Raw genomic sequence first — 26,308 nt, 5'->3', positions numbered from 1 at the left:
AATTTGGCAGATAAGAGATTTAATCAGTCAACAATGCCAGTTGAAGTTTCGTTAACTTCCCCTTCCCTTGTAACTAGACACAGTGTTTCCCTACAACTGCAAAGGTATAAAAAAAAATTATGTCTATAGATTTATCATCAAAACTTAAAAATTATGCTATCACAATAAATTTTGGTTTAGTATTTATCTGCTTATATTATCCACATTCTCAGAGTTAACACTCAAATCTCTTCTTATGATTCCAGGAACTTATGTGAAACATGCAAATATTTCAGAATTCAGATTTATGTAATATATTTGTAAATTGAAGTTTTTTTAATGATTTGTTTAATCCATTTTCCACTTTGCTGTCCAGCATTCACATAAAAATTGTTACAGTTTCTTCTGCTCAAATAACTTCGTGATTTCTTTTCAAACTATTTCTATTAGCAGCTCTCCATGAGACTGCCTAAGAACATGTACATGAAGCTGTAAACTTTGTTTATTTGTTTGTTGGTCCTGTGAATGGAGGACTGTACAGTTTACGAAATATATTGGACCATTCCTGAATTATGATAGACATTTCTTGAAATTTGTTACACACATCAATTAAGTGAAAGGTAATGTTACGTAATATTTTGTTATTCTATACACTTTACAAAAACAATCTTAGTTGGTGCTCCAATATTGTTTCTCTAGAGACTTTCTCCTGTATATTAATGACTTGAGCCTGAATGTTGATGCACACAAAACAATAATATTTGCTGATGACACAACTGTACTCCTCAAAGGGGAGAATACAGAGGCTGTGCAAAAAGCTGTGAACTTGGCTACTGATCAACTCAGCAACCGGGCAAAAATCAACAGATTAACTATCAACACCAAAAAGACAGCTTCCATGAACTTCCACACAACACGAAATGCAAATTCCTCTCAGCCGTCTGTCACTATAAATAACCAGTCAATAGATACCGACACTGTTTTCAAATTCCTAGGTCTGTGGGTTCAAGATAATCTGAAATGGAATACACATACAGGAAAGGTAAATGCCAGGATTTGTACTGGCTGTTATGCATTGAGTGTACTGAAAACATGTGTTAGCCTTAAAACATTAACCAGTGCATACTACGCTTATATACAAGCCCACCTAAAATATGGTGTAATATTCTGGGGAAATGCTCCAACTGCTCTGAGCACATTCAGAATCCAGAAGAGAGCAATGAGGATTATTACTGGGAGCAAACCCAGAGACTCCTGCAAACCCATCTTCAGAAAGTTGGAAATCCTTACACTGCCTTGTCTCTCTATTCTTGAGACTCTAAAATTCTTCAGAAAACACATAGTGCCAACTGACCCCAGAGTCGTAAAAAATAGTGAAATACATGAACACAACACCAGGAAAAACGCAAACCTGCATGTTATACGTACAAACACTCAACTGTGTAAAAAGGGAGTTTTCCACATGGGCCTCCAACTGTTCAACAATCTTCCCACTAGTATTAAGTCCATCGAAGACAACATAAAATTTAGCAAAGCCGTGAAGTCATATTTGTTGTGTCACTGTTTTTACTCTGTAAATGAATACTTAGAACAATAATCTTGCTGTTTGTGTTAAATTGAAAACATTGAGCAATATAACAGATTAGGATACTTTAGGCTTACGTTAATACATGTTAACAATGTTAAATGATATTTTCCGACATCTGCAACACACTGTGTACCATCAGATCACGTGGAATAAATAAATAAATAAAGACCATATGCAAGCAGTGCTTGACCAAGTATCTCTTCACTGTTGATTTGAATTGTTTCTGTCTATTATTATTTTGGTGGATTTTGGTTATGTATTATACCATGGACCTTGCCATTGGTGGGGAGGCTTGCGTGCCTCAGCGATACAAATAGCTTTACCGTAGTTGCAACCACAACACAGGGGTATCTGTTGAGAGGCCAGACAAACGTGTGGTTCCTGAAGAGGGGCAGCAGCCTTTTCAATAGTTGCAGGGGCAACAGTCTCGATGATTGACTCATCTGGCCCTGTAACACTAACCAAAACAGTCTTGCTGTGCTGGTACTGCAAATGGCTGGAAGCAAGGGGAAACTACAGCCGTAATTTTTCCCAAGGGCATGCAGCTTTACTGTATGGTTAAATGATGATGGCGTCCTCTTGGGTAAAATATTCCGGAGGTAAAATAGTCCCCCATTTCGATCTCTGGGCAGGGACTACTCAGGAGGATGTTCTTATCAGGAGAAAGAAAACTGGCATTCTACGGATTGGAGCGTGGATTGTCGGATCCCTTAATCGAGCAGGTCAGTTAGAAAATTTAAAAAGGGAAATGGATTGGTTAAAGTTAGATATAGTGGGAATTAGTGAAGTTCAGTGCCAGGAGGAACAAGACTTCTGGTCAGGTGAATTCAGGGTTATCAATACAAAATCAAATAGAGGTAGTGCTGGAGTAGGTTTAATAATGAATTTAAAAAATAGGAGTGTGGGTAAGCTACTACAAACAGCATAGTGAACGCATTATTGTGGCCAAGATAGACATGAAGCCCACACCCACCACAGTAGTAAAAGTTTATATGCCAACTAGCTCTGCAGATGACGAAGAGATTGATGAAATGTATGATGAGTTAAAAGAAATTATTCAGGTAGTGAAGGGAGATGAAAATTTAATAGTCATGGGTGACTGGAATTAGATAGTAGGAAAAGGAAGAGAAGGAAACATGGTAGGTGAATATGGAATGGGGGTAAGAAATGAAAGAGGAAGCCACCTGGTAGAATTTTGCACAGAGCATAACTTAATCATAGCTAAAACTTGGTTCAAGAATCTTGAAAAAAGGTTGTATACATAGAAGAGGCCTGGAGATACTGGAAGGTTTCAGATAGATTATATAATGGTAAGACAGAGATTTAGGAACCAGGTTTTAAATTGTAAGACATTCCCAGGGGCAGATATGGACTCTGACTGTAGATTAAAACTGAAGAAACTGCAAAAAGGTGGGAATTTAAGGAGATGGGACCTGGATAAACTGACAGAACCAGAGGTTGGAGAGAGTTTCAGCAGGAGCATAAGGGAACAATTGACAGGAACGGTGGAAAGAAATACAGTAGAAGATGAATGGGTAGTCCTGAGTGATGAAGTAGTGAAGGCAGCAGAGGATCAAGTAGGTAAAAAGACGAGGGCTAATAGAAATCCTTGGGTAACAGAAGAATAATTGAATTTAATTGATGAAAAGAGAAAATATAAAAATGCAGTAAATGAAGCAGGCAAAAAGGAATACAAACGTCTCAAAAATGAGATCGACAGGAAGTGCAAAATGGCTAAGCAGGGATGGTTAGAGGGCAAATGTTACGGTGTAGAGGCATATCTCACTAGGGGTAAGATAGATACTGCCTACAGGAAAAATAGAGAGATCTTTGGAGAAAAGAGAACTACTTGTATGAATATCAAGAGCTCAGATGGAAACCCAGTTCTAAGCAAAGAAGGGAAAGCAGAAAGGTGGAAGGAGTATATAGAGGATCTGTACAAGGGCGATGTACTTGAGGACAATATTATCGAAATGGAAGAGGATGTAGATGAAGATGAAGTGGGAGATATGATACTGCATGAAGAGTTTGACAGAGCACTGAAAGACGTAAGTCGAAACAAGGCCCCAGAACTAGACAACATTCCATTAGAACTACTGGCAGCCTTGGGAGAACCAGCCCTGACAAAACTCTACCATCTGGTGAGCAAGATGTATGAAACAGGTGAAATACCCTCAGACTTCAAGAAGAATATTATAATCCCAATCCCAAAGAAAGCAGGTGTTGACAGATGTGAAAATTACTGAACAATCTGTTTAATAAGTCACAGCTGCAAAATACTAATGCGAATTCTTTACAGACGGATGGAAAAACTGGTAGAAGCTGACCTCAGGGAAGATCAGTTTGGATTACATAGAAATATGGGAACACGTGAGACAATATTGACCCTACGACTTATCTTAGAAGATAGATTAAGGAAAGACAAACCTACATTTCTAGCATTTGTAGACTTAGAGAAAGCTTTTGACAATGTTGACTGGAATACTTTCTTTCAAATTCTGAAGGTGTCATGGGTAAAATACGGGGAGTGAAAGCCTATTTAGAATTTGTACAGAAACCAGATATCGGTTATAAGAGTCGAGGGGCATGAAAGGGAAGCAGTGATTGGGAAGGGAGTGAGATAAGGTTGTAGCCTACCCCCATGTTATTCAATCTGTATATTGAGCAAGCAGTAAAGGAAACAAAAGAAAAATTCAGAGTAGGTATTAAAATCCATGAAGAAGAAATAAAAACTTTGAGGTTCGCCGATGACATTGTAATTCTGTCAGAGACAGCAAAGAACTTGGAAGAGCAGTTGAATGGAATGGACAGTGTCTTGAAAGGAGGGTATAAGATGAACATCAACAAAAGCAAAATGAGGATAATGGAATGTAGTCAAATTAAGTTGGGTGATGCTGAGGGAATTAGATTAGTAAATGAGACACTCAAAGTAGTAAAGGAGTTTTGCTACTTGGGGAGTAAAATAACAGATGATGGCCGAAGTAGAGAGGATATAAAATGTAGACTGGTAATGGCAAGGAAAGTGTTTCTGAAGAAGAGAAATTTGTTAACATCAAGTATAGATTTAAGTGTCAGGAAGTCATTTCTGAAAGTATTTGTATGGAGTGTAGCCATGTATGGAAGTGAAACATGGACAATAAATAGGTTGGACAAGAAGAGAATAGAAGCTTTTGAAATGTGGTGCTACAGAAGAATGCTGAAGATTAGATGGGTAGATCGCATGACTAATGAGGAGGTATTGAATAGAATTGAGGAGAAGAGAAATTTGTGGCACAACTTGACTAGAAGAAGGGATCAGTTGGTAGGAAATCTTCTGAGACATCAAGGGATCACCAATTTAGTACTGGAGGGCAGCATGGAGGGTAAAAATCATAGAGGGAGACCAAGAGATGAATACACTAAGCAGCTTCAGGAGGATGTAGGTTCTAGTAGGTACTGGGAGATGAAGAACCTTGCACAGGATAGAGTAGCATGGAGAGCTGCATCAAACCAGTCTCTGGACTGAAGACATCAACAACAACAACCACAACAACAACATTATACAGTTTGATGCCAGAAGGGAGTTCACACTGATCTCTACTCAAGAACTACTCTTCAGAGACATGTGTCTCAGCAGTGTTGGTGCCCAAACAAAGAAAAAGAATGCAAAAGTATGACTTTATATAATATCATCACTTAGTGCAACAGCTAGATAAAGTAAAAAACTGTTATTGAAAGAAACACATTTGAAAAATTCTCAGATATTTAAATTTTCACTGTTCGCAAAGTGTTACAAATAATTCTGATGTGATGTGTTCATTTAGTTTGAAAATGTTAGTACTTTTAAGTTTGTTCTGATTTTCCTTTCAAAATTAATTTCTTATTACTAAAAATGAGATTTCTACTTCTTGCACTGGCAGTGATGGTGAGTTACCTTCTTCTGATTGCCAAAATAAGTCAACTGCTAGCGTACACACTTTTGTTTGTGAAGAAATACATACCAATGTTGAAACATACGAGAATTGTTTCAATCATTGACTACAAAGTGAGATCATCTGAGAAACCCTGTTATTCATGGATGCTGTTTTGTGAAGTTCAGCCAGCATATCCTCTGCTGTCCAGTTGGCTTCCTGTTCTCATCTTCTTTCCTAATAGTGAAGTGGAGAATTAGATGATACTCCCAATCAATATCCTTCTCATGGGTTATTTCATTAACAACATAAGGTTTGTCACCCTTTCTTCTTGCGCATCTGACAATAGTCTTTTGGTCTGTAGTAACTGCCGAATTGAGAGTAACTGCCGAATTGAGTTGCCCTCCATTTCACTGTAACCAACAACCATGCATTTTATATCAATGGTTTCTAGGTTAGGTGTTAAGTAAACAGCAGCCAAGCACATTGAGGTAACAAATTTGTTATTTGGTTCTATTGTGTTCTCCATAGCGATCACTAAAACAGGAAATTTTGTTTACCATTGCAGGGAGAAATTTGAAATTTTTGCACAAACAACTTGCCATCTTGTACCTTCCTTGATTTCCCTCTATTTCTGACCACAGGAAACAATCCTGAAGCAGCCAAAGCCCACATTTACAGGAAGGTATATTCAGAAATGTACAGTCTCAGTTTCCCACATCCTAAAAAGTCCACTGTCATCTATGCATGGCCTGAGTACCATTGGGTCAAGAAAGATGAACCTAAACCTAATTATAATGCTCAACTTTTAGCAAAAGATAGCACTCAAGAGGAGAAGAAACTAGACGAGAAGCAAGCAGATGCAACATTTGTAAGTTCAGCTTTAATCTCCAGCAAGTTTTGTTAGCACCAACTGATCCCACCAATTATTCTTTTTCTAATAAGCAATGATATAAATCTTTCAATTTTACATTGTATGACCTAAAATCAAAATAAGGAGATTGTTTAACATGGTTGGAAATAGAAGGAAAATGAGGAAGTTGTGAGATAGCAAGCTGTTTGTAAGAGTATTTCAAATCCCTCCCTGCACTGGTAAACCACATTTCCTGTTTTAGTGATTACAGTGGAGGACGCAATCTAAACAAATTTGTTGCTGCAATGTGCCGTTCAGGAAATACCTAACCTAGAAGCTATTGATTCAAAATTCATGGTTGTTGATCATAGTGAACCTGAATGCTGCTCAATAATTCAGTAATCCCTACAGAGCAATCTTCACTCTTTACAGTATAAACTGGACAAGAGCAATGTTCACCAAACATTGTTGGCAGTTTAGACAGTATTATTAACGAACAGTCTGCAGCTCGTGGTCTCACAGTAGTGTTCTCGCTTCCCGAGCACGGAATCCTGGGTTCGATTCCCAGCGGGGTCAGAGATTTTCACTTGCGTCGAGATGACTGGGTGTTGTTGTGTCATATTCATCATCATCATTCATCCCTATTATGGTCAGAGGAAGACAGTGGCAAACCACCTCCACTAGGACCTTGCCTAGTATGGCGATGCAGGTCTTCCGCATCTCTCCCCACTCTGTTTCAAGGAGTATGGGACTTCATCATCATCATTAATGAACAGGCTACAACATTGAAGTATTACAACTACATAACTCAGTATATCAAGTTCTAGCATTATAGTTATCTCCTCATTGGCAGCCCATATTGTGGCACAACTGGGCAGCTCAAGATATCTATTTTTTGTTGAAATGTGTATTGTGTCACTACAGTAAATCCTGAGTAGTATCCAGCTGTAGCATTAAATTGCCTAGTTGTAGCATTAAACATGTCACATCAAGTGGGCCAGAGTCATACAGATAACTCAAAAGTCCAAAAAAATTAGTTACCTAGTTGGCGATACACTATCATAGCATAGTTGGTCATGACTCATCTACAGAAGGCGATATTTCAATACTGCCAACAGGCACACATAAAAGTGCCATACGCTATCCTAGTTTTCGGAACAAATAGTACCTATTAGTAACTTGCTTTTCCCTCTTAACTTTCCCCAACCTACCTGTCTTGCTCCTCAAGTATGTAATCGTACTGTTGATTTATCATCATCATCATCATCATCATCATTTAAGACTGATTATGCCTTTCAGCGTTCAGTCTGGAGCATAGCCCCCCTTATAAAATTCCTCCATGATCCCCTATTCAGTGCTAACATTGGTGCCTCTTCTGATGTTAAACCTATTACTTCAAAATCATTCTTAACCGAATCCAGGTACCTTCTCCTTGGTCTGCCCTGACTCCTCCTACCCTCTACTGCTGAACCCATGAGTCTCTTGGGTAACCTTGCTTCTCCCATGCGTGTAACATGACCCCACCATCTAAGCCTGTTCGCCCTGACTGCTACATCTATAGAGTTCATTCCCAGTTTTTCTTTGATTTCCTCATTGTGGACACCCTCCTGCCATTGTTCCCATCTACTAGTACCTGCAATCATCCTAGCTACTTTCATATCCGTAACCTCAACCTTATTAATAAGGTAACCTGAATCCACCCAGCTTTCGCTCCCATACAACAAAGTTGGTCGAAAGATTGAACGGTGCACAGATAACTTAAGTCTTGGTACTGACTTCCTTCTTGCAGAAGAGAGTAGATCGTAGCTGAGCGCTCACTGCATTAGCCTTGCTACACCTCGCTTCCAGTTCTTTCACTATGTTGCCATCCTGTGAGAATATGCATCCTAAGTACTTGAAACCGTCCACCTGTTCTAACTTTGTTCCTCCTATTTGGCACTCAGTCCGTTTATATTTCTTTCCCACTGACATTACTTTCATTTTGGAGATGCTAATCTGCATACCATAGTCCTTACATTTCTGATCTAGCTCTGAAATATTACTCTGCAAACTTTCAATCGAATCTGCCATCACAACTAAGTCATCCGCATATGCAAGACTGCTTATTTTGTGTTCACATATCTTAATCTCACCCAGCCAGTCTATTGTTTTCAACATATGATCCATAAATAATATGAACAACAGTGGAGACAGGTTGCAGCCTTGTCTTATCCCTGAAACTACTCTGAACTCTGAACCATGAACTCAGTTTACCGTCAACTCTAACTGCTGCCTGACTATCCATGCAAAGACCTTTAATTGCTTGCAAAAGTTTGCCTCCTATTCCATAATCTCGTAGAACAGACAATAACTTCCTCCTAGGAACCCGGTCATATGCCTTTTCTGGATCTATAAAGCATAGATGCAATTCCCTGTTCCACTCATAACACTTCTCCATTATTTGTCATAAGCTAAAGATCTGGTCCTGACAACCTCTAAAAGGCCTAAACCCACACTGATTTTCACCCAATTGCTCCTCAACTAATACTCGCACTTTCCTTTCAACAATACCTGAGGAGATTTTACCCACAACGCTGATTAAAGAGGTACCTCTGTAGTTGTTACAATCTTTTCTGTTTCCATGTTTAAAGATTGGTGTGATTACTGCTTTTGTCCAGTCTGATGGAACCTGTCCTGACTCCCAGGCCATTTCAATTATCCTGTGTAGCCATTTAAGACCTGACATTCCACTGTACTTGATGAGTTCCGACTTAATTTCATCCACCCCAGCTGCTTTATCGCACTGCAATCTATTGACCATTTTCTCCACTTCCTCAAACGTGATCCTATTTCCATCGTCATTCCTATCCCATTCTACCTCGAAATCTGAAACATTACTGATCGTATTTTCACCTACATTGAGCAACTCTTCAAAATATTCCCTCCATCTGCCCAAGGCATCCACAGGATTCACCAGCAGTTTTCCTGACCTGTCCAAAATACTTGTCATTTCCTTCGTACCTCCCTTTTGAAGACTGCTAATTACACTCCAGAATGGTTTTCCAGCAGCTTGACCCAATGTCTCCAACCTGTTTCCAAAGTCTTCCCAAGATTTCTTCTTGGATGCTGCAATTATCTGTTTGGCTTTGTTTCTTTCTTCAACATAACTTTCTCTGTCTACCTGAGTTCTAATATGTAGCCATTTTTTATACGCCTTCTTTTTCCTTTTACAGGCTGCCTTGACTGTGTCATTCCACCAAGCTGTTTGCTTCCTCCTACTTTTACACACTACTGTTCCAAGACATTCTTTAGCCACTTCTAGTTCTGTGTCCATGTACCTTGTCCATTCCTTTTCCAATGACTGTAATTGACTACATTCAACTAACTGGTACCTTTCTGAGATCGCTGTTATGTACTTGTGCCTGATTTCCTTATCCTGAAGTTTCTCCACTCTTATCCTCCTACATATGGACCTGACCTCCTGCACTTTCGGCCTCGCAATCCCAATTTCACTGCAGATTAAATAATTATCAGTGTCATCAAAGAATCCCCTGAATACACGTGTGTCCCTCACAGCCTTCCTGAATTCCTGATCTGTTATTATATAGTCAATGACAGATCTGGTTCCCCTGCTTTCCCAAGTATACCGGTGAATGTTCTTATGTTTAAAAAAGGAGTTTGTGATTACTAAGCCCATACTGGCACAGAAATCCAAGAGTTGCTGCCCGTTCCTGTTGGCCTCCATATCCTCTACAAATTTACCCATAACCTTTTCATACCCTTCTGTTCGATTTCCAATCCTGGCGTTAAAATCACCCATGAGCAGAACACTGTCCTTGTCCTTTACTCTAACAACTACATCACTGAGTGCCTCATAAAAACTATCCATCTTATCTTGATAAGTCCCATCACAATGCGAATATACTGACACAATCCTAATTTTCTTGCTAGACACTGTCAAATCTATCCACATCAGTCGTTCGTTTACATACCTTATTGCAACTACGCTGGGTTCCATTTCTTTCCTGATGTAAAGCCCTACACCTCATTGTGCTATTCCTGCTTTGACTCCTGACAAGTAGACCTTGTATTCTCCCACTTCCTCTTCTTTCTCACCCCTTACCCGAATGTCACTAACAGCTAAAACGTCCAACCCCATCTTACTTGCAGCCTCTGCCAGCTCTACCTTCTTCCAAGAGTAGCTCCCACTGATATTAATAGCTCCCCATCTCGTTACCATTCGTTTGCCGAGCCGTATCTTAGGAGTCCCTGGTTTGTCAATTAGAGGTGGGACTCCATCACCTCCAAAGGTCCGAGGCATTTTGCTCTGATTGTTGCCAGCATCATATTTAAAGTACCAGGGAAGCAGGTTGCTAGCCTTACTTGCCCCGGGTCCCATTGAGTTTTACCCCTTAAGGTTGAGGGACTAACTGGTGGATTTGGTAGTTTTTGCCGTCTGAGCACAAAGGTGACCACGACTCAGAATATGTCTGAGATGTCCAGCCTTATTCCAAAGTAACTGGTATCCCGACTGTCAGGACCACTTACTTGGCCACTCATACATTGCCCGTGGTTCATGAACTAGGACATGACTACAGGAACCCACACCATGAACCACTGACTACAGGAACCCACACCATGAACCATGTTGATTTATAACAACAAATTTTAAATCTATTATTTTTTCTTTTGTAACAGATTTTCTGGGTAGTATGGATATGGATTTTAATTTTGCTAACACCGTAATTCAGAATTTCAGTGTAATAGTTACAAAATATTACTGTATTCTCATTAATTGACAAATAACAAAATTAGTGTTTGCTTTCACCATTTTATTACATAACTGTTGAATTACATAACTTTATTTCATTTGTAGCAGAACTGTTCCTTTAAATTTGCACACAAGATAGTTTACTTTAAACACTTATGGTGCAGAAATAAAGTATTCTGTGTAAGTAACAGTTTCTATAAACTTCACCCGTGAGTTATCAAAACGTTGACACTCCTTTCTTTTACACTCCTGTGTGTGTTTTTTCTGATTCTGTATGAGTCTCAAAAGCCCTGACAAGTTTTAGCCCAAGTGATTGAAAATTCATATTTCAAATTTTATTACTCATGCAATTCATTATTTTAAACTGAATAGCATTTATTATATATAAATTGCTCAGTGATAGTCATAACTTATTGCACATTGTAATCTTACCCTCCCTCATATCACTTGTTGATTTTCATTCCTTTTGTAATTAGCTTCAAGAGGAGTAAGATTTACAAATAACTTTTTTACTTGTCTTCTTTTCTTTTAGTTGGCCCCAGTTCGTCACATCTAGAGGTTGATTCTTGAGGTTGAAATTTTTGACATTGTAGGTTCCAAGTGACATGATAATGTTGAAGTAAGCGTGTTCCACAATTTCTGTTTCTGAAATTTTATTATAACACATTTTTCTATATCAGACTGTCTTTACAATCTCCACTTTTAAATCAAGAATTAAATTGTTATTGCCAAAATTGAAAAACACATCCGATCACATCAGAGGCATACCCACTACTACCAACTCATTGTGCGGTACTATCAATATTCCAAAGAGTTTACAAACTTTCTGCCAAATGACTCTCTACAAATCCATACTACTACTCTATAAATGATTCCAGAAATAAATTTCATAATTAGCATCAGATTGTGCAATTAATAATAGGAATCTTAAGTGTGCCAAAATTTTCGTAATTTCAGATGTTTCTAAAAGGAGAGTAATTTTAACTGTACATATAGTGCTAGTACATATTGATTGTGATAAAGAAAATAAAATAATTTCCTTTTATTCATTTTAGCCTGAAATATAATAAACAGCTGAGATAATATTGACCTGTTTAAAAGTTAGAAAGTATTTTTGGTATCGATAACTTCTTTTGAATAAAGTTAATGTTAGAGGAGGGTGTCCTTTTACAATGTAGGTGCTCATACACTCCTGGAAATTGAAATAAGAACACCGTGAATTCATTGTCCCAGGAAGGGGAAACTTTATTGACACATTCCTGGGGTCAGATACATCACATGATCACACTGACAGAACCACAGGCACATAGACACAGGCAACAGAGCATGCACAATGTCAGCACTAGTGCAGTGTATATCCACCTTTCGCAGCAATGCAGGCTGCTATTCTCCCATGGAGACGATCGTAGAGATGCTGGATGTAGTCCTGTGGAACGGCTTGCCATGCCATTTCCACCTGGCGCCTCAGTTGGACCAGCGTTCGTGCTGGACGTGCAGACCGCGTGAGACGACGCTTCATCCAGTCCCAAACATGCTCAATGGGGGACAGCTCCGGAGATCTTGCTGGCCAGGGTAGTTGACTTACACCTTCTAGAGCACGTTGGGTGGCACGGGATACATGCGGACGTGCATTGTCCTGTTGGAACAGCAAGTTCCCTTGCCAGTCTAGGAATGGTAGAACGATGGGTTCGATGACGGTTTGGATGTACCGTGCACTATTCAGTGTCCCCTCGACGATCACCAGTGGTGTACGGCCAGTGTAGGAGATCGCTCCCCACACCACGATGCCGGGTGTTGGCCCTGTGTGCCTCGGTCGTATGCAGTCCTGATTGTGGCGCTCACCTGCACGGCGCCAAACACGCATACGACCATCATTGGCACCAAGGCAGAAGCGACTCTCATCGCTGAAGACGACACGTCTCCATTCGTCCCTCCATTCACGCCTGTCGCGACACCACTGGAGGCGGGCTGCACGATGTTGGGGCGTGAGCGGAAGACGGCCTAACGGTGTGCGGGACCGTAGCCCAGCTTCATGGAGACGGTTGCGAATGGTCCTCGCCGATACCCCAGGAGCAACAGTGTCCCTAATTTGCTGGGAAGTGGCGGTGCGGTCCCCTACGGCACTGCGTAGGATCCTACAGTCTTGGCGTGCATCCGTGCGTCGCTGCGGTCCGGTCCCAGGTCGACGGGCACGTGCACCTTCCGCCGACCACTGGCGACAACATCGATGTACTGTGGAGACCTGACGTCCCACGTGTTGAGCAATTCGGCGGTACGTCCACCCGGCCTCCCGCATGCCCACTATACGCCCTCGCTCAAAGTCCGTCAACTGCACATACGGGTCACGTCCACGCTGTCGCGGCATGCTACCAGTGTTAAAGACTGCGATGGAGCTCCGTATGCCACGGCAAACTGGCTGACACTGACGGCGGCGGTGCACAAATGCTGTGCAGCTAGCGCCATTCGACGGCCAACACCGCGGTTCCTGGTGTGTCCGCTGTGCCGTGCGTGTGATCATTGCTTGTACAGCCCTCTCGCAGTGTCCGGAGCAAGTATGGTGGGTCTGACACACCGGTGTCAATGTGTTCTTTTTTCCATTTCCAGGAGTGTAACTTACAAACAGTTGGATTAGACATGGCTGCCTAGTAACGCATAGCCAATCCTCTTGTCCTAAAGAGATTTCATTACATGACCCCAGAAAACATCAGAAGCATGGCCCAACAACCACTTCCCACAACACTTGGAGATCCACACATCTCACTCAGTGGCATTACAGTTCTACATCTACATCTAAATATATATTCTGCAAACCACTGTGAAGCACATGTCAGAGGGTACTTCCCTTTGTACTATATATTAAGGTATCTTCTTGTTCCATTTGTGTATGAAGAAGGGGAAGAAAGACTGCTTAAATGCATGTGCATGTTGTAGTTAGTTGAATCTTGTCTTTGCAGCCCTTTCATAAGCAATAAGTACAATACTATTCCTAGATTCTTGGTCTTCAAACTTTGCCAGTAGGCTTTCACAGGATATAGGATGTGTCTACAAGCATCTATCAATTCAGGTTTTCCACCATTCCCACAGCACACTTAACAGTTGAACAAACCTGTGATCATTTGTGCTGTACTTCTTCATACGCATTTAATATCCCTCATTAGTCTTAGTTGGTGTGGATCCTGCTCACTGTAGTGATATTCTAAGATGAGACATAAATAAATAAAAATAAATAACATGAGTGAAGTAGTTTTAAAGTTCTTGCATAACATTTTTTTTTTTTTTTTAAATTATGCACAGGTTCTTACATATTTCAATAGGGTTTAAAGATTTCATGGCTTGATTTGCAGCACTTCGTTTCTTGGCACATAGTTCTTGTTTGCCTCTTTGTTCACAAAATTCGCTTATGTTTTTCCTACTTTTGTTGTTCTCAGTTTGACAGGCTGGAGTAAACTTGTTTCCAGTAACAAACTTCACAGAATGTGGTTGCTTGTTTTCACTTACTGGTCTGCTTTTGGGATAAATTATTTCACAGGCCAGAATTACCTTGTACTGAGAACTACTTTCAAAGCCTGTGCTTTCTTTTTGTTTACAAATGAATTTCTGTATGTGCTCTGCTCAATCACAGCTTATGATTTTCTTTCATGAGCTACGCAATTTATTACGCATAACTTCAACCATTTTCTGCAGACTCTTAATATGTTCATTTAGCTTTTTTGTAATGTCACTGTAGTGCACACGCTGATAGTTTTCAACCATAATACTGTGACACTCACACACAGGAGTACTACAGACAGTCAAACTCACACCATATTGTATACCACTATGTTGTATACATTCATAGAATAGTGTTAAGTAGCACAATATTAGAAATCTCACAAATTTATCAAAATATTAATTTGTTTTGGTGCATCAACATCAACTAAACACTCAGTCTTGTCTCAGCTGACTTGAATAAAGCTCATTTCCTCTTGTGTACAGAAGTATTGACATCCTACAAAATGTACAGCCACTCAGTTTTTAAGCTAAAAATAATGTAATAATACTGTAGGCATCACCTACATTTTGCTAGAAATAGCTATGGACAGACAAGATAACTATCAAGACACAAACTTTATGGTCATTAACTCGTTGGGGTGAAGTGAGATGATGTCGTGTCTAAAATTACCCTCTGTGACACACTTAAAAGTATATCCAAAATATTGATGTAGATAGAGTTTGCCAGAGTTTTAAGGGGTAGAGCCATGTAGCAGCAGACCCTCGCAGCTTGTGGCATTATATCAGGGAAACTTGACCGTCTGTGAAGGTTCAGTGCTTCAACATGGACGATCTCACAGTCATCTCAAAATACTAGTTCTTTGTACATAACTTGGTTATAGAGATCTGAAGTTTTAACTTTATACTTGTCAGATAAGAGCATATTTTCTCATTATGTGTATGCCCATAGCAAATGAAAACCCCTCGATATTGGCCATTCACTTTTGGTCGAATGTCATGTAAGCTTCTGGAAAGGTGTGACTAATTATATTTGTAGTGTTTCAGGTTGAGGACAACATGCATTACGTCAGCAGGAGGTTACAGAGACATTAGGAGGTTACTGAGACATTGTGACTGTTCTCTTCCAACAGTGAAAGCTATAGACATAGGCTTTGTCAGCAATAAATTGGTGTGTGTGTGTGTGTGTGTGTGTGTGTGTGTGTGTGTGTATGTGAGAGAGAGAGAGAGAGAGAGAGAGAGAGAGAGAGAGAGAGAGATAATATAGACACGCACTGAGAGAAAAAAAACTGCAACACCAAAAAATAATTACTATAGTGTAATGAAATTTTGGGAATAAATTTGTCTAGGTAACATATGTAGATGATTAACACTGCAAGATCACAGGTTATTGTAATTGTGAGGTATCCCATTTGAAATATGAAATGCTGGTACATTAATAAATAGTGTAACCACCAGAATGTATAATGGAAGCATGTGAACATGCATGCATTGTGTTGTACAGGTGCCAGATGCCTGTTTGTGGGGTGGAGTTCCATGCCTGTTGCATTTTGTTGGTTAATACAGGTATGGGTAATGCTGGTTGTGGATGATGCCGGAATAGTCATCCAGTGATGTCCCAATTGTGCTTAATTCGAGACAGGTCCGGTGATCGAGCAGGCCTAGCCAACATGTTGGCATTTTGTAGAGCATATTGGGTTACAAGAGCAGTGTGTGGGTAAGCTTTATCCTGTTGGAAAACACCTCCTGGAATGCCGTTCACGAATGGCAGCACAACAGGACGAATTACCCGATTGATGTAGAGATTTGTAATCAGGGTGTGGGATAACCACAGGCGTGCTCCTGCTGAGTCTAGGATGTAGATAGGCTGGTTGCAGGCCCTCAACTGACCTCCTCTGAGCCAGCACACAGTCATCACTGGCACTGAGGCAGAACCAGCTTTAGTTCTCACTTGAAACCACTGAAGTTGCAAATGGCAGTGGCTTGAGGTCAGTGGAATGCAGGCTACAGGGCATCTGGCTTGGAGCTGTCCTTTGAAGTACATGATTTGGAATAGTTCATTGTGTCACTGTGGTGCCCAGTGCTGCTCAAGTTGCTGCTGGAGATGCAGTACAATGTGCCAGAGCTGTATGCCAAACACAGTGGTCTTCCCTTTCGGTAGTGCCATGTGGCCGTCGAGATCCCATTCTTCTTGCGACCAAATGTTCCTGTGACCAATGCTGCCAGCAGTTGAGTACAGTGGCTGCATTCCCGCTAAGTCTTCCTGCAATACTGCAGGTGGGACATCCATCTTCTTGAAGCCATATTACACGACATCATTTAAATTCATTAAGGTGTTGATAATGGTGTCTTTGTCACCTTAAAAAGACATTCTTGACTAACATCAACTCGCCGTATTGAATCTCAAAGGTAACTAATGCTCATGACCTTTACTGTGTGTATTTAAAGCAAACTTGATTTGTGTCCTCATAGTGGCACTACTAGTGCCACTCGTATGTGACTGGTGTGAAAATTGAATAAACATCATCTTTCTCATGTAGAAACACACCTACCACCTTTGTTTATGTTGCACAAATTCTTTTTTGTGTAGCGATTTTTGTTACATAATTTTGTAGTTTCTGGTACTCCACTGAAGAAAGATTTTTGTTAAGAAACTGTGTAGCAGGCTGTTCAACTTTATCACGGAAGTATGTCTTACTGACTAGCTCTCCTACAAATTAACTGAAACTTTTTTGTGTGTGTCTTTTGTTCACATTAATGACTAGAACAGATACGGTGATGCAAACATGGATCACCACGCTCACAGTCTAGGTGCAGAGTTCATAGACTGATAAATCAAAATACATGCTCTTTTAGTGGGTGAGTTCGTTTTGTTCTTGCATCACTCCGAGGAGCTACCATGTATTGATATTCCTTTTTCCTTGTGCTCTACACCAGAAAGCAACTTTCTATTACAAGCAGGCTAGATCAATGCTTACATCAGTCACCTTGTAGTTTTAGAGGTCTATATTGAGTAACCATCTTGCTTTGGAGAAGAATGAGTATTGATACCTCAGTTAGCATATGTTTTGAGTTTGTATGTACCGTGCTACATATAATTTGAAAGTCCATTGTTAAGTCATTTTCTCAAATTAATTTACCCTTGTACCTACTATTTGTCCACGTATAGATGCTGAATGATCCAAAAAGTTTGATAAAGAATATTGACTGAAGCTTACATTTAATGATAAAGTTGCATCTCATAGCTCTTGACCATATAGAATTCCCCTCTCCCCCTCCTCAACGTGATATGCATTCTGCACATATTGCTCCTGTAAATCAATTAATGAGACATTTTTGTATAAAATATGCATACAGTTTGTGTGTATGAAATAGGAAAAGATGTGTGCTAAGAGTGGGGCGGGGGTAATTGACTTTGATATGTATTTCAGCTGGAAAGTATTTTGTTGTGTATTAGAAGAAATTGACATGAAATGTTCTTTTATTTCCCAAGACTCTCATAAGCAATGTTATATCCTTGAGAAAAGTTGTAATTGTTTTTTCTTTATTTTTGTAAATTTTTTGTTTATTGAAACAGAACACTGAGATAAAATGTTTTTTTACTAGAATCATCGGCTTATATACAACAATGGTATTGGTAGCCGGTAGAGTGATTCGCGGCTTCATCTCTGGAGCATCCTATAAGATAATGTTTACTGAACTTCCTAATGTGGATCGTGTTCTACAGGTAAATTATAGACTTATCAATGGTCCAGAATACTGTTATTTATTAATGTGTATGTTTACATTGTCAGAATCATCGGTCTGTACACCACTTTGGTGTTGGTTGCAAGTAGCTTGTTGAGGAATCACTTCACTGGACTTTGCTTCAAGATAATGTTTGATGACATGCCTAATGTGGATAGGATTCTTCAGGTAAGAGGAGTTCCCTGAATTGCTGAAGTAGAGGCTTCAGTGGATGCTCCAGTTAGCTGGCTGAACAGTGTGCTTGGAGGAATGCCAGTTACCATCTTAGAAGTGCTATATCTGCTTTCATTTTTATGTCCATGTCATTCACATCTGACTTAGATCCAGCAGGAAGAAGCTGGAATTTTAGCTTTCTGTGCCATGTGCTTGATGAGACAGTAGGATTCAATAAATGTACAAATATTTTCAAAGAACAGGTTATGTCCCATTATGTTTCACTGCTCTACTGTATGTTGTAACATATCACAAATGAAATCAGTCGACATCTGTAAATACATCCAAATAAACATACATTTGTTTCTTTTTCTTAATAGGTCCACATTTAGTTTGGATCTTTTCCTTTAGAAAAATTCTAAATATATCATGCATAATGTGTACATAGCATAAAATTTCATCGTGTACATAATCATTATCATCAGTCTTTTTTTATTTTGCGTTTACATATTTCATTGCTAAAGCATCAGACAAGCACTTGTATAAGCACATTCTTCTTCTTCTTCCTCCTTACATTCCATAGAAAAAGCGTCGTTGCAGATTTCAGTATTATTGTAGGTGCAATAAATATATGTATATTTTAAGTTTTTTTTCAGATACACCATTTTAATGTATCTCATCTGGAGTTTGACTCTCTCTCTCTCTCTCTCTCTCTCTCTCTCTCTCTCTCTCTCTCTAGATGTCAGTATTGGCCTGTGTCAGCTTCCTCCACCCTTTAATTCTCTTTCAGTTCTGCAATTTAAAGCACAGGTATCTAAGGCTGAATGTTGTAAAGCACTTCAATGTTTTACCATTTAGTCATAAATTATGTTACTAGTGTAAATATTGTTATACATTTCTTACATACATTTGTTTACAAGTAAGAAAAAATAAATATATAATAAATAAATATATATAATAAATAAGTATGTACAATGTTAATCTATAAATTATATTTCAGCTATGTCACGACATATACCTTGTGAGAGAAAGTGGTGAACTTGCCTTAGAAGAAGATTTGTTTGCTAAGCTTGTCTTCCTCTACCGGTCACCAGAAACACTTATCAAATGGACCAGACCGAGAGAGGAAGGGGAACTTGAAGGCGATGAAGCAGGAGATGTTCGATCAGCTGCTATGCAGTAATCATAGTGCAGTGTTTATTAATTTGAAGATAGGATGCATTGTGCTGTGTGTCCATACAATATGAAACAGTTTCATTTTGCTTTGAGAAAAAAGTGGATTATGGACAACATTGCTGTTTCAGAAAAGATCAGATTACTTACTGAAGTAATTTCCAGTTCCTCAAGTATCAGTCTGTTACATGACAAAGAAACATCTTCAGGGAGTTTATTCTTATGTGAAACGTGGTTGACATTAATCCACAAGATGTAGCTGTGCTGTTTTAAGCATCTGTATCATATTGCAAAAAAGGGAGCTGAACTCTACAAATAATCCATAAAAAATAAAAAGATTGAAGTTTGACTTCCTCAGTGACATTGGACAATATTCAGATGATGTGGCATGTGTTGCTTGCAAGGCTGAAGTATTTCAAATACTATTTTATTTACATTGCCTAAATGAACATAGTAATGCTGTATTTATATATTCTTTATATTTAATATGATACTGTTGGGTAGTGCTTTTTAACATAATTGTAATGGATACGAGTATTTAGTGAACTTTTATATACTTTTATATGCTAGTGTGAACATGATCATGTAACTGCTGAATGATAAATGCTATTTTGTGGAATTTAGCACATTACTTTACAATACAGCCCTGTTTGTATGAATGATTTATACTAATGAGATTTGTAGTGGTTGTTTTGTATGGTGCAGTGAAAATGACTGGAGATTGTGATTATATTTCATCCAGTGGCTTATATATAAAACAATTTTGTATATCTATGTTTCAATTAATAATGTTTATTTTTAATTACTGGCATGCAAGAACTTCCACACATCCACAAACTGTTGCAAAAATATGCTGTTCATATCCAAATGAATAAAAGAGCTTTTTTTACATACATGAACAATTAGTATTTTTGTTGTTATTTATCAGTAAGTAATGAAAAGTTGTACACATTTATATATTGACAGTCAGTAACACTATCGTTCAATTTAGCTCCTGTTGTGAACTTTGCTACTAGGATATGTAAATGCTCTGAGACTGCTATTGATAATATCTTTGTAGACAAATCTAGAGAAAAAAGTCATATCACAAAACCAATAGTGAATGGGCTATCTGATCATGATATCTTGTGTTAAATGTTGAAACTTGTCAGGATAAAAAAATCTGTTAAATCTGAGTACAAGAGGGTAATAAATAATTCAAAATTGAGAAATTCAGGAAGTTGCTCAAAGACATGAACTGGATAGATGTTTACAATACTTCTGACTCAAATGGAAAATACAACGCATTCATTAATAAAGTTATCTCCACTTTTGAAAATTGTTTTGCCCTAAAGATAAAACACATCACACAGAAGTAAAAAAATAAACTGTAGAGTACACAAGGAATAAATATATGATGTGGGACAAAAAGGAGACTGTATCGACTATCTAGGAACAGCTCTGACATTAGAATTGTAATACATTACAAATAATACAGCAAAATATTGAAGCAAGTAATCCAGAAATCAAAGCAGCTTTATTATGAGAAAAAGACAATTACATCAGGCAATAAAATAAACACTGTATGGGATACAGTGAAGACAGATACAGGTGGGGCCAGAAAGGAAGAGGAACAGATAGCTCTAAAAATAAATGAGACTTTGGTAACAAGTACATGTAGCATTGCAAACCTCTTAAACAAGTACTTCATTTCTGTTACTGACAGCTTGGGGTTATCAGGTTCAGTGAACAGTGCAATGGAATATCTGAGACCAGTCTTTAAAAATAGCTTCAGTAAAATGGAAATGACACACTCATCTCCCAAAGAAGTAGCATCCATTATAAAATTGTTAAAGTCTAAGCAATCCTGTGGGTATGATAACATATCAACGAAGTTAATCAAAGAGCGCTCATGCGAGTTGAGTTCTATCTTAAATTATATGTGTACTCAATCTCTTATCAGCAGAACATTTCCAGACTGACTTAAATATGCTGAAGTTAAGCCTCTTTCCAAGAAGGGGAATAAAGAGATACCATCAAACTATTGACCAATTTCACTTTTTTTGGCTTTCTCAAAAATATTTGAAAAGGTTGTGTTCAAGTGTCTCCTTAAGCATTTGACTGCAAATAATCTATATCTACATCTACATGGATACTCTGCAAATCACATTTAAGTGCCTGGTAGAGGGTTCATCGAACCATCTTCACAATTCCCTATTATTCCAATCTCATATAGCACGCAAAAAGAACAAACACCTATATCTTTCCGTACAAGCTCTGATTTCCCTTATTTTATCATGGTGATCATTTCTTCCTATGTAGGTTGGTGTCAACAAAGTGTTTTGGCATTCAGAGTAGGAAGTTGGTGATTGGAATTTGGTGAGAAAATTCTGTCCCAACGAAAAATGCCTTTCTGTTAATAATGTCCAGCCCAAATCGTATATCATTTCAGTGACTCTCCCTCCCATATTTTGTGATAATACAAAACACACTGCCCTTCTTTGAACTTTTTTGATGTACTCCTTCAGTCCTATATGGTAAGGATCGCACGTCGTGCAGTAGTATTCTAAAAGAGGGTGGACAAGTGTAGTGTAGGCAGTCTCCTTAGTAGATCTGTTACATTTTCTAAGTGTCGTGCCAATGAAACGGATTCTTTGGTTAGCCTTCCCCACAACGTTTTCTGTGTGTTCCTTCCAATTTAAGTTGTTCGTAATTGTAATTCCCATGTATTTAGTTGAATGTAAGGCCTTTAGATTTCACTAATTTATTGTGTAACCGAAGTTTAATGAATTCCTTTTAGAAATCATGTGGATGACCTCACACTTTTCTTTATTTAGGGTCAACTGCCAATTTTCACACCATTCAGATATCTTTTCTAAATCGTTTTGCAATTTTTTTTGATCTTCTGATCACTTTATTAGTCGATAAACAACAGCATTGTCTGCAAACAACCTATATAGATAAGAAACAGCAAAGGGCCTATAACACTACCTTGGAGAACACCAGAAATCGCTTCTGTTTTACTCGAAGACTTTCCATCAATTACTATGAACTGTGACCTCTCTGACAGGAAATCACAAATCCAGTCACATAACTGAGATGATATGCCATAAGCAAGCAATTTCAATAAAAGCCGCTTGTGTGGTACAGTGTCAAAAGCTTCTGGAAATCCAGAAATATGGAATTGATCTGAAATCCAGTGTCAATAGCACCCAACACTTCATGTGAATAAAGAGCTAGTTGTGTTTCACAAGAATGATATTTTTTAAATCTATGTTGACTGTGTGTCAGTAGTCCATTTCCTTCTAGGTAATTCACAATGTTCAAACACAAGACATGTTCCAGAATCTTGCTGCATGTCGATGTTAATGATATGAGCCGGTAATTAAGAGGGTTACGCCTACCTTTCTTGAATATTGCTGTGACCTGTGCAACTCTCCAGTCTTTGGGTACGGATTTTTCGTCGAGCAAATGGTTGTATATTATTGTCAAGTGTGAAGCTAATGCATCAGCATACTCTGAAAGGAACCTAATTGGTATACAGTCTGGACCAGAAGACTTGCTTTTATTAAGTGATTTAAGTTGCTTCACTACTCCGAGGATATTTACTTCTACGTTACTCATGTTGGCAGCTGTTCTTGATTCGAATTCTGGAATATTTACATCGTCTTCTTTTGTGAAGGCATTTCGGAAGGCTGTGTTTAGTAACTCTGCTTTGGCAGCACTGTCTTCAATAGTATCTCCATTGCTATTGCGCAGAGAAGGCATTGATTGTTTCTTGCCGCTAACATATTTCACATACAACCAGAATCTCTTTGGATTTTCTGCCAGGTTTCAAGACAAAGTGTCGTTGTGGAAACTGTTATAAGCATCTTGCATTGAAGTCTGTGCTGACTTTTGAGCTTCTGTAAACGATCGCCAATCTTGGGGATTTTATATCTGTTTCAATTTGGCGTGTTTGTTTCTTTGCTTCTGCAACAGTGTTCTGACCCATTTTGTGTACCAAGGAGGATCGGCTCCATCATTTGTTAATTTATTTGGTATAAATCTCTCAATTGCTGCTGATACTATTTCTTTGAATTCAAGCCACATCTGGTCTACACTTACATTATTGATTTGGAATGAGTGGAGATTGTCTTTCAGCAAGGTGTCAAGTGAATTTTTATCTGCTTTTTTGAATATGTATATTTTTCGTTTATTTTTATAGGATTTAGGGGTTACAATATTCAATCTTGTTAGGACAACTCTGTGTTCACTAACCCCCATATCCATTTTGATGCTCGTTATTAACTCAGGATTATGTGTTTCTAAGAGGTAAAGTCTGTTTTCACCTTTTACTATTTGCATGAGCTGATGAACTAAATGCTTAAAATAATTTTCAGAGAATGCATTTAGCACAATTTTGGATGATGTTTTATGTGAACCTCCAGAATTAAACATGTATTTTCGCCAACATATCGAGGTAAATTAAAGTCGCCACCAACTATAATTGTACGAGTGTTGTACGTGTTTGAAATCAAACTCAAGTTTTCTTTGAACCTTTCAGCAACTGTATAATCTCAATTGGGAGGTCGGTAGAAGGATCCAATTATTATCCTATTCCGGTTGTCAACAATGATCTCTGCCCATACAAACTCACAGAAACTATCTACTTCAATTTCGCGACTAGATAAGCTACTTCTAACAGCAGCAAACATGCCACAGCCAGCTGTGTTTAGCCTATCCTTTCAGACACCATTAGGTTCTTCGCAAAAATTTCAGCTGAGCTTATCTCCAGCTTTAGCCAGCTTTCGGTGCCTATAACAATTTGAGCATCAGTGCTTTCTATTAGTGCTTGGAGCTCTGGTACTTTCCCAACACAACTAAGACAATTTACAACTGTTATATTGATGGTTCCTGTATCTATGTTCTTCCTGTGTTCGATCTGCACTCTTTGTGATTGAAGTCCTAAGTCCTTCTTGTGTTTTCCCGATACCCTCTAACCTAAAAAACTGCCCAGTCCACACCACACAGCCCCTGCTATCCCTGCAGCCACCTCTTTCATATAGTGGACACCTGACCTATTCAGCGGAACCTGAAATCCAACCGCCCTTTGGCACAAGTCAAGGAATCTGCAGCCTACACGGTCGCAGAACCATCTGAGCCCCTAATTCAGACCCTCCATTCAGCACTGTACCAGAGGTCTGCAATCGGTCCTGTTGACTATGCTGCAAATGTTCAGCTCTGGTTTCATCTTGCAAGCAAGAATGACAGCCTTTACCACTCCTGTTAGCCACTCGAAACCAGAGAGAATCTCTTCTGATCCAAAGTTATAAACATCATTGGTACCGATGTGAGCAACCACCTGCAGTTGGCTGCACTCTGTGCTCTTCATGGTGTCCGGGAGGACCTGTTCCACATCTGGAGTGACTCCACCTGGAGTGCACATTAGTTTTCTTTCCCTTCTTGGCAGCCATGCCCCTAAGAGGCCCCATAACACGCGTAACGGGGCTCCCAACTGTCAGTAACCCCACCCTCTGTGATTGTCTGGATCTTGCAGGCTGAGAGGTTTCCTCTGAAACATGACAGGTGACAGCACCTGGAACCTGTTTGTCAGACAAACTGGGGTGGCCTCACATACTGCCACCTGCTATGCCCCTTACATGTGGCCACCCGCTACACCCCAGGGCGACCTCCCACTTCACCACAGGTGAGGGGTCAACTTCAGTGTGAGCACTAACTGGGATGGCCACCGGTCGTGACCGATTGGAGGACTCAGACGTGCTGGACGTTCGTTGGATCCCCACGGCCGGTCCACAACAGTGGTGCCCATTCACCGCAGCCTCATATGATTATAATAGAGGGAAACATTCCACGTAGGAAAAATATATCTAAAAACAAAGATGATGTGACTTACCAAATGAAAGTGCTGGCAGGTCGACAGACACACAAACAAACACAAAACTACACACAAAATTCAAGCTTTCGCAACAAACTGTTGCCTCATCGGGAAAGAGGGAAGGAGAGGGAAAGACGAAAGGATGTGGGTTTTAAGGGAGAGGGTAAGGAGTCATTCCAATCCCGGGAGCAGAAAGACTTACCTTAGGGGGAAAAAAGGACGGGTATACACTCGAACACACACACATATCCATCCACACACATACAGACATATACGTGTCTGTATATGTGTCTGAGGATGTCATATCCCTGCTGGAGAGCCACATTCGGAGTCTGATCCAGTCCCGGAAAGTATCCTGTCACAAGTGGGGCACTTTTGTAGTTTTTCTGTGGGAGGTTCTGGGTTTGAGGGGATGAGGAAGTGTCTCTGGTTATTTGCTTCTGTATCAGGTCGGGAGGGTAGTTGCGGGATGCGAAAGCTGTTTTCAGGTTGTTGGTGTAATGGTTCAGGGATTCCGGACTGGAGCAGATTTGTTTGCCACGTAGACCTAGGCTGTAGGGAAGGGACCGTTTGATGTGGAATGGGTGGCAGCTGTCATAATGGAGATACTGTTGCTTGTTGGTGGGTTTGATGTGGACGGACGTGTGAAGCTGGCCATTGGACAGATGGAGGTCAACGTCAAGGAAAGTGGCATGGGATTTGGAGTAGGACCAGGTGAATCTCATGGAACCAAAGGAGTTAAGGTTGGAGAGGAAATTCTGGAGTTCTTCTTCACTGTGAGCCCAGATCATGAAGATGTCATCAATAAATCTGTACCATACATTGGGTT

General features: G+C 39.5%; 1 protein-coding gene across 1 annotated transcript in view; it reads left to right on the top strand.

Annotated features, from left to right (window-relative positions):
* The window catches only part of LOC124799297 (piezo-type mechanosensitive ion channel component), a 715,678-nt gene extending 695,163 nt beyond the window's left edge, over nt 1-20,515 (top strand). The window contains exons 46-47 of the mRNA XM_047262884.1: nt 18,156-18,276; nt 19,450-20,515. Of these exons, the coding sequence (XP_047118840.1) occupies nt 18,156-18,276; nt 19,450-19,632 (304 nt within the window). The 3' untranslated portion in view covers nt 19,633-20,515. The remainder of the gene's footprint in view (nt 1-18,155; nt 18,277-19,449) is intronic.
* The last annotated feature ends 5,793 nt before the right edge of the window (nt 20,516-26,308 follow it).

This window comes from Schistocerca piceifrons, chromosome 5 (genome assembly GCF_021461385.2).
Source record: "Schistocerca piceifrons isolate TAMUIC-IGC-003096 chromosome 5, iqSchPice1.1, whole genome shotgun sequence".
NCBI classification, from domain to species: Eukaryota; Metazoa; Arthropoda; class Insecta; order Orthoptera; family Acrididae; genus Schistocerca; species Schistocerca piceifrons.
This window is presented reverse-complemented; position numbering and strand designations above follow the sequence as displayed.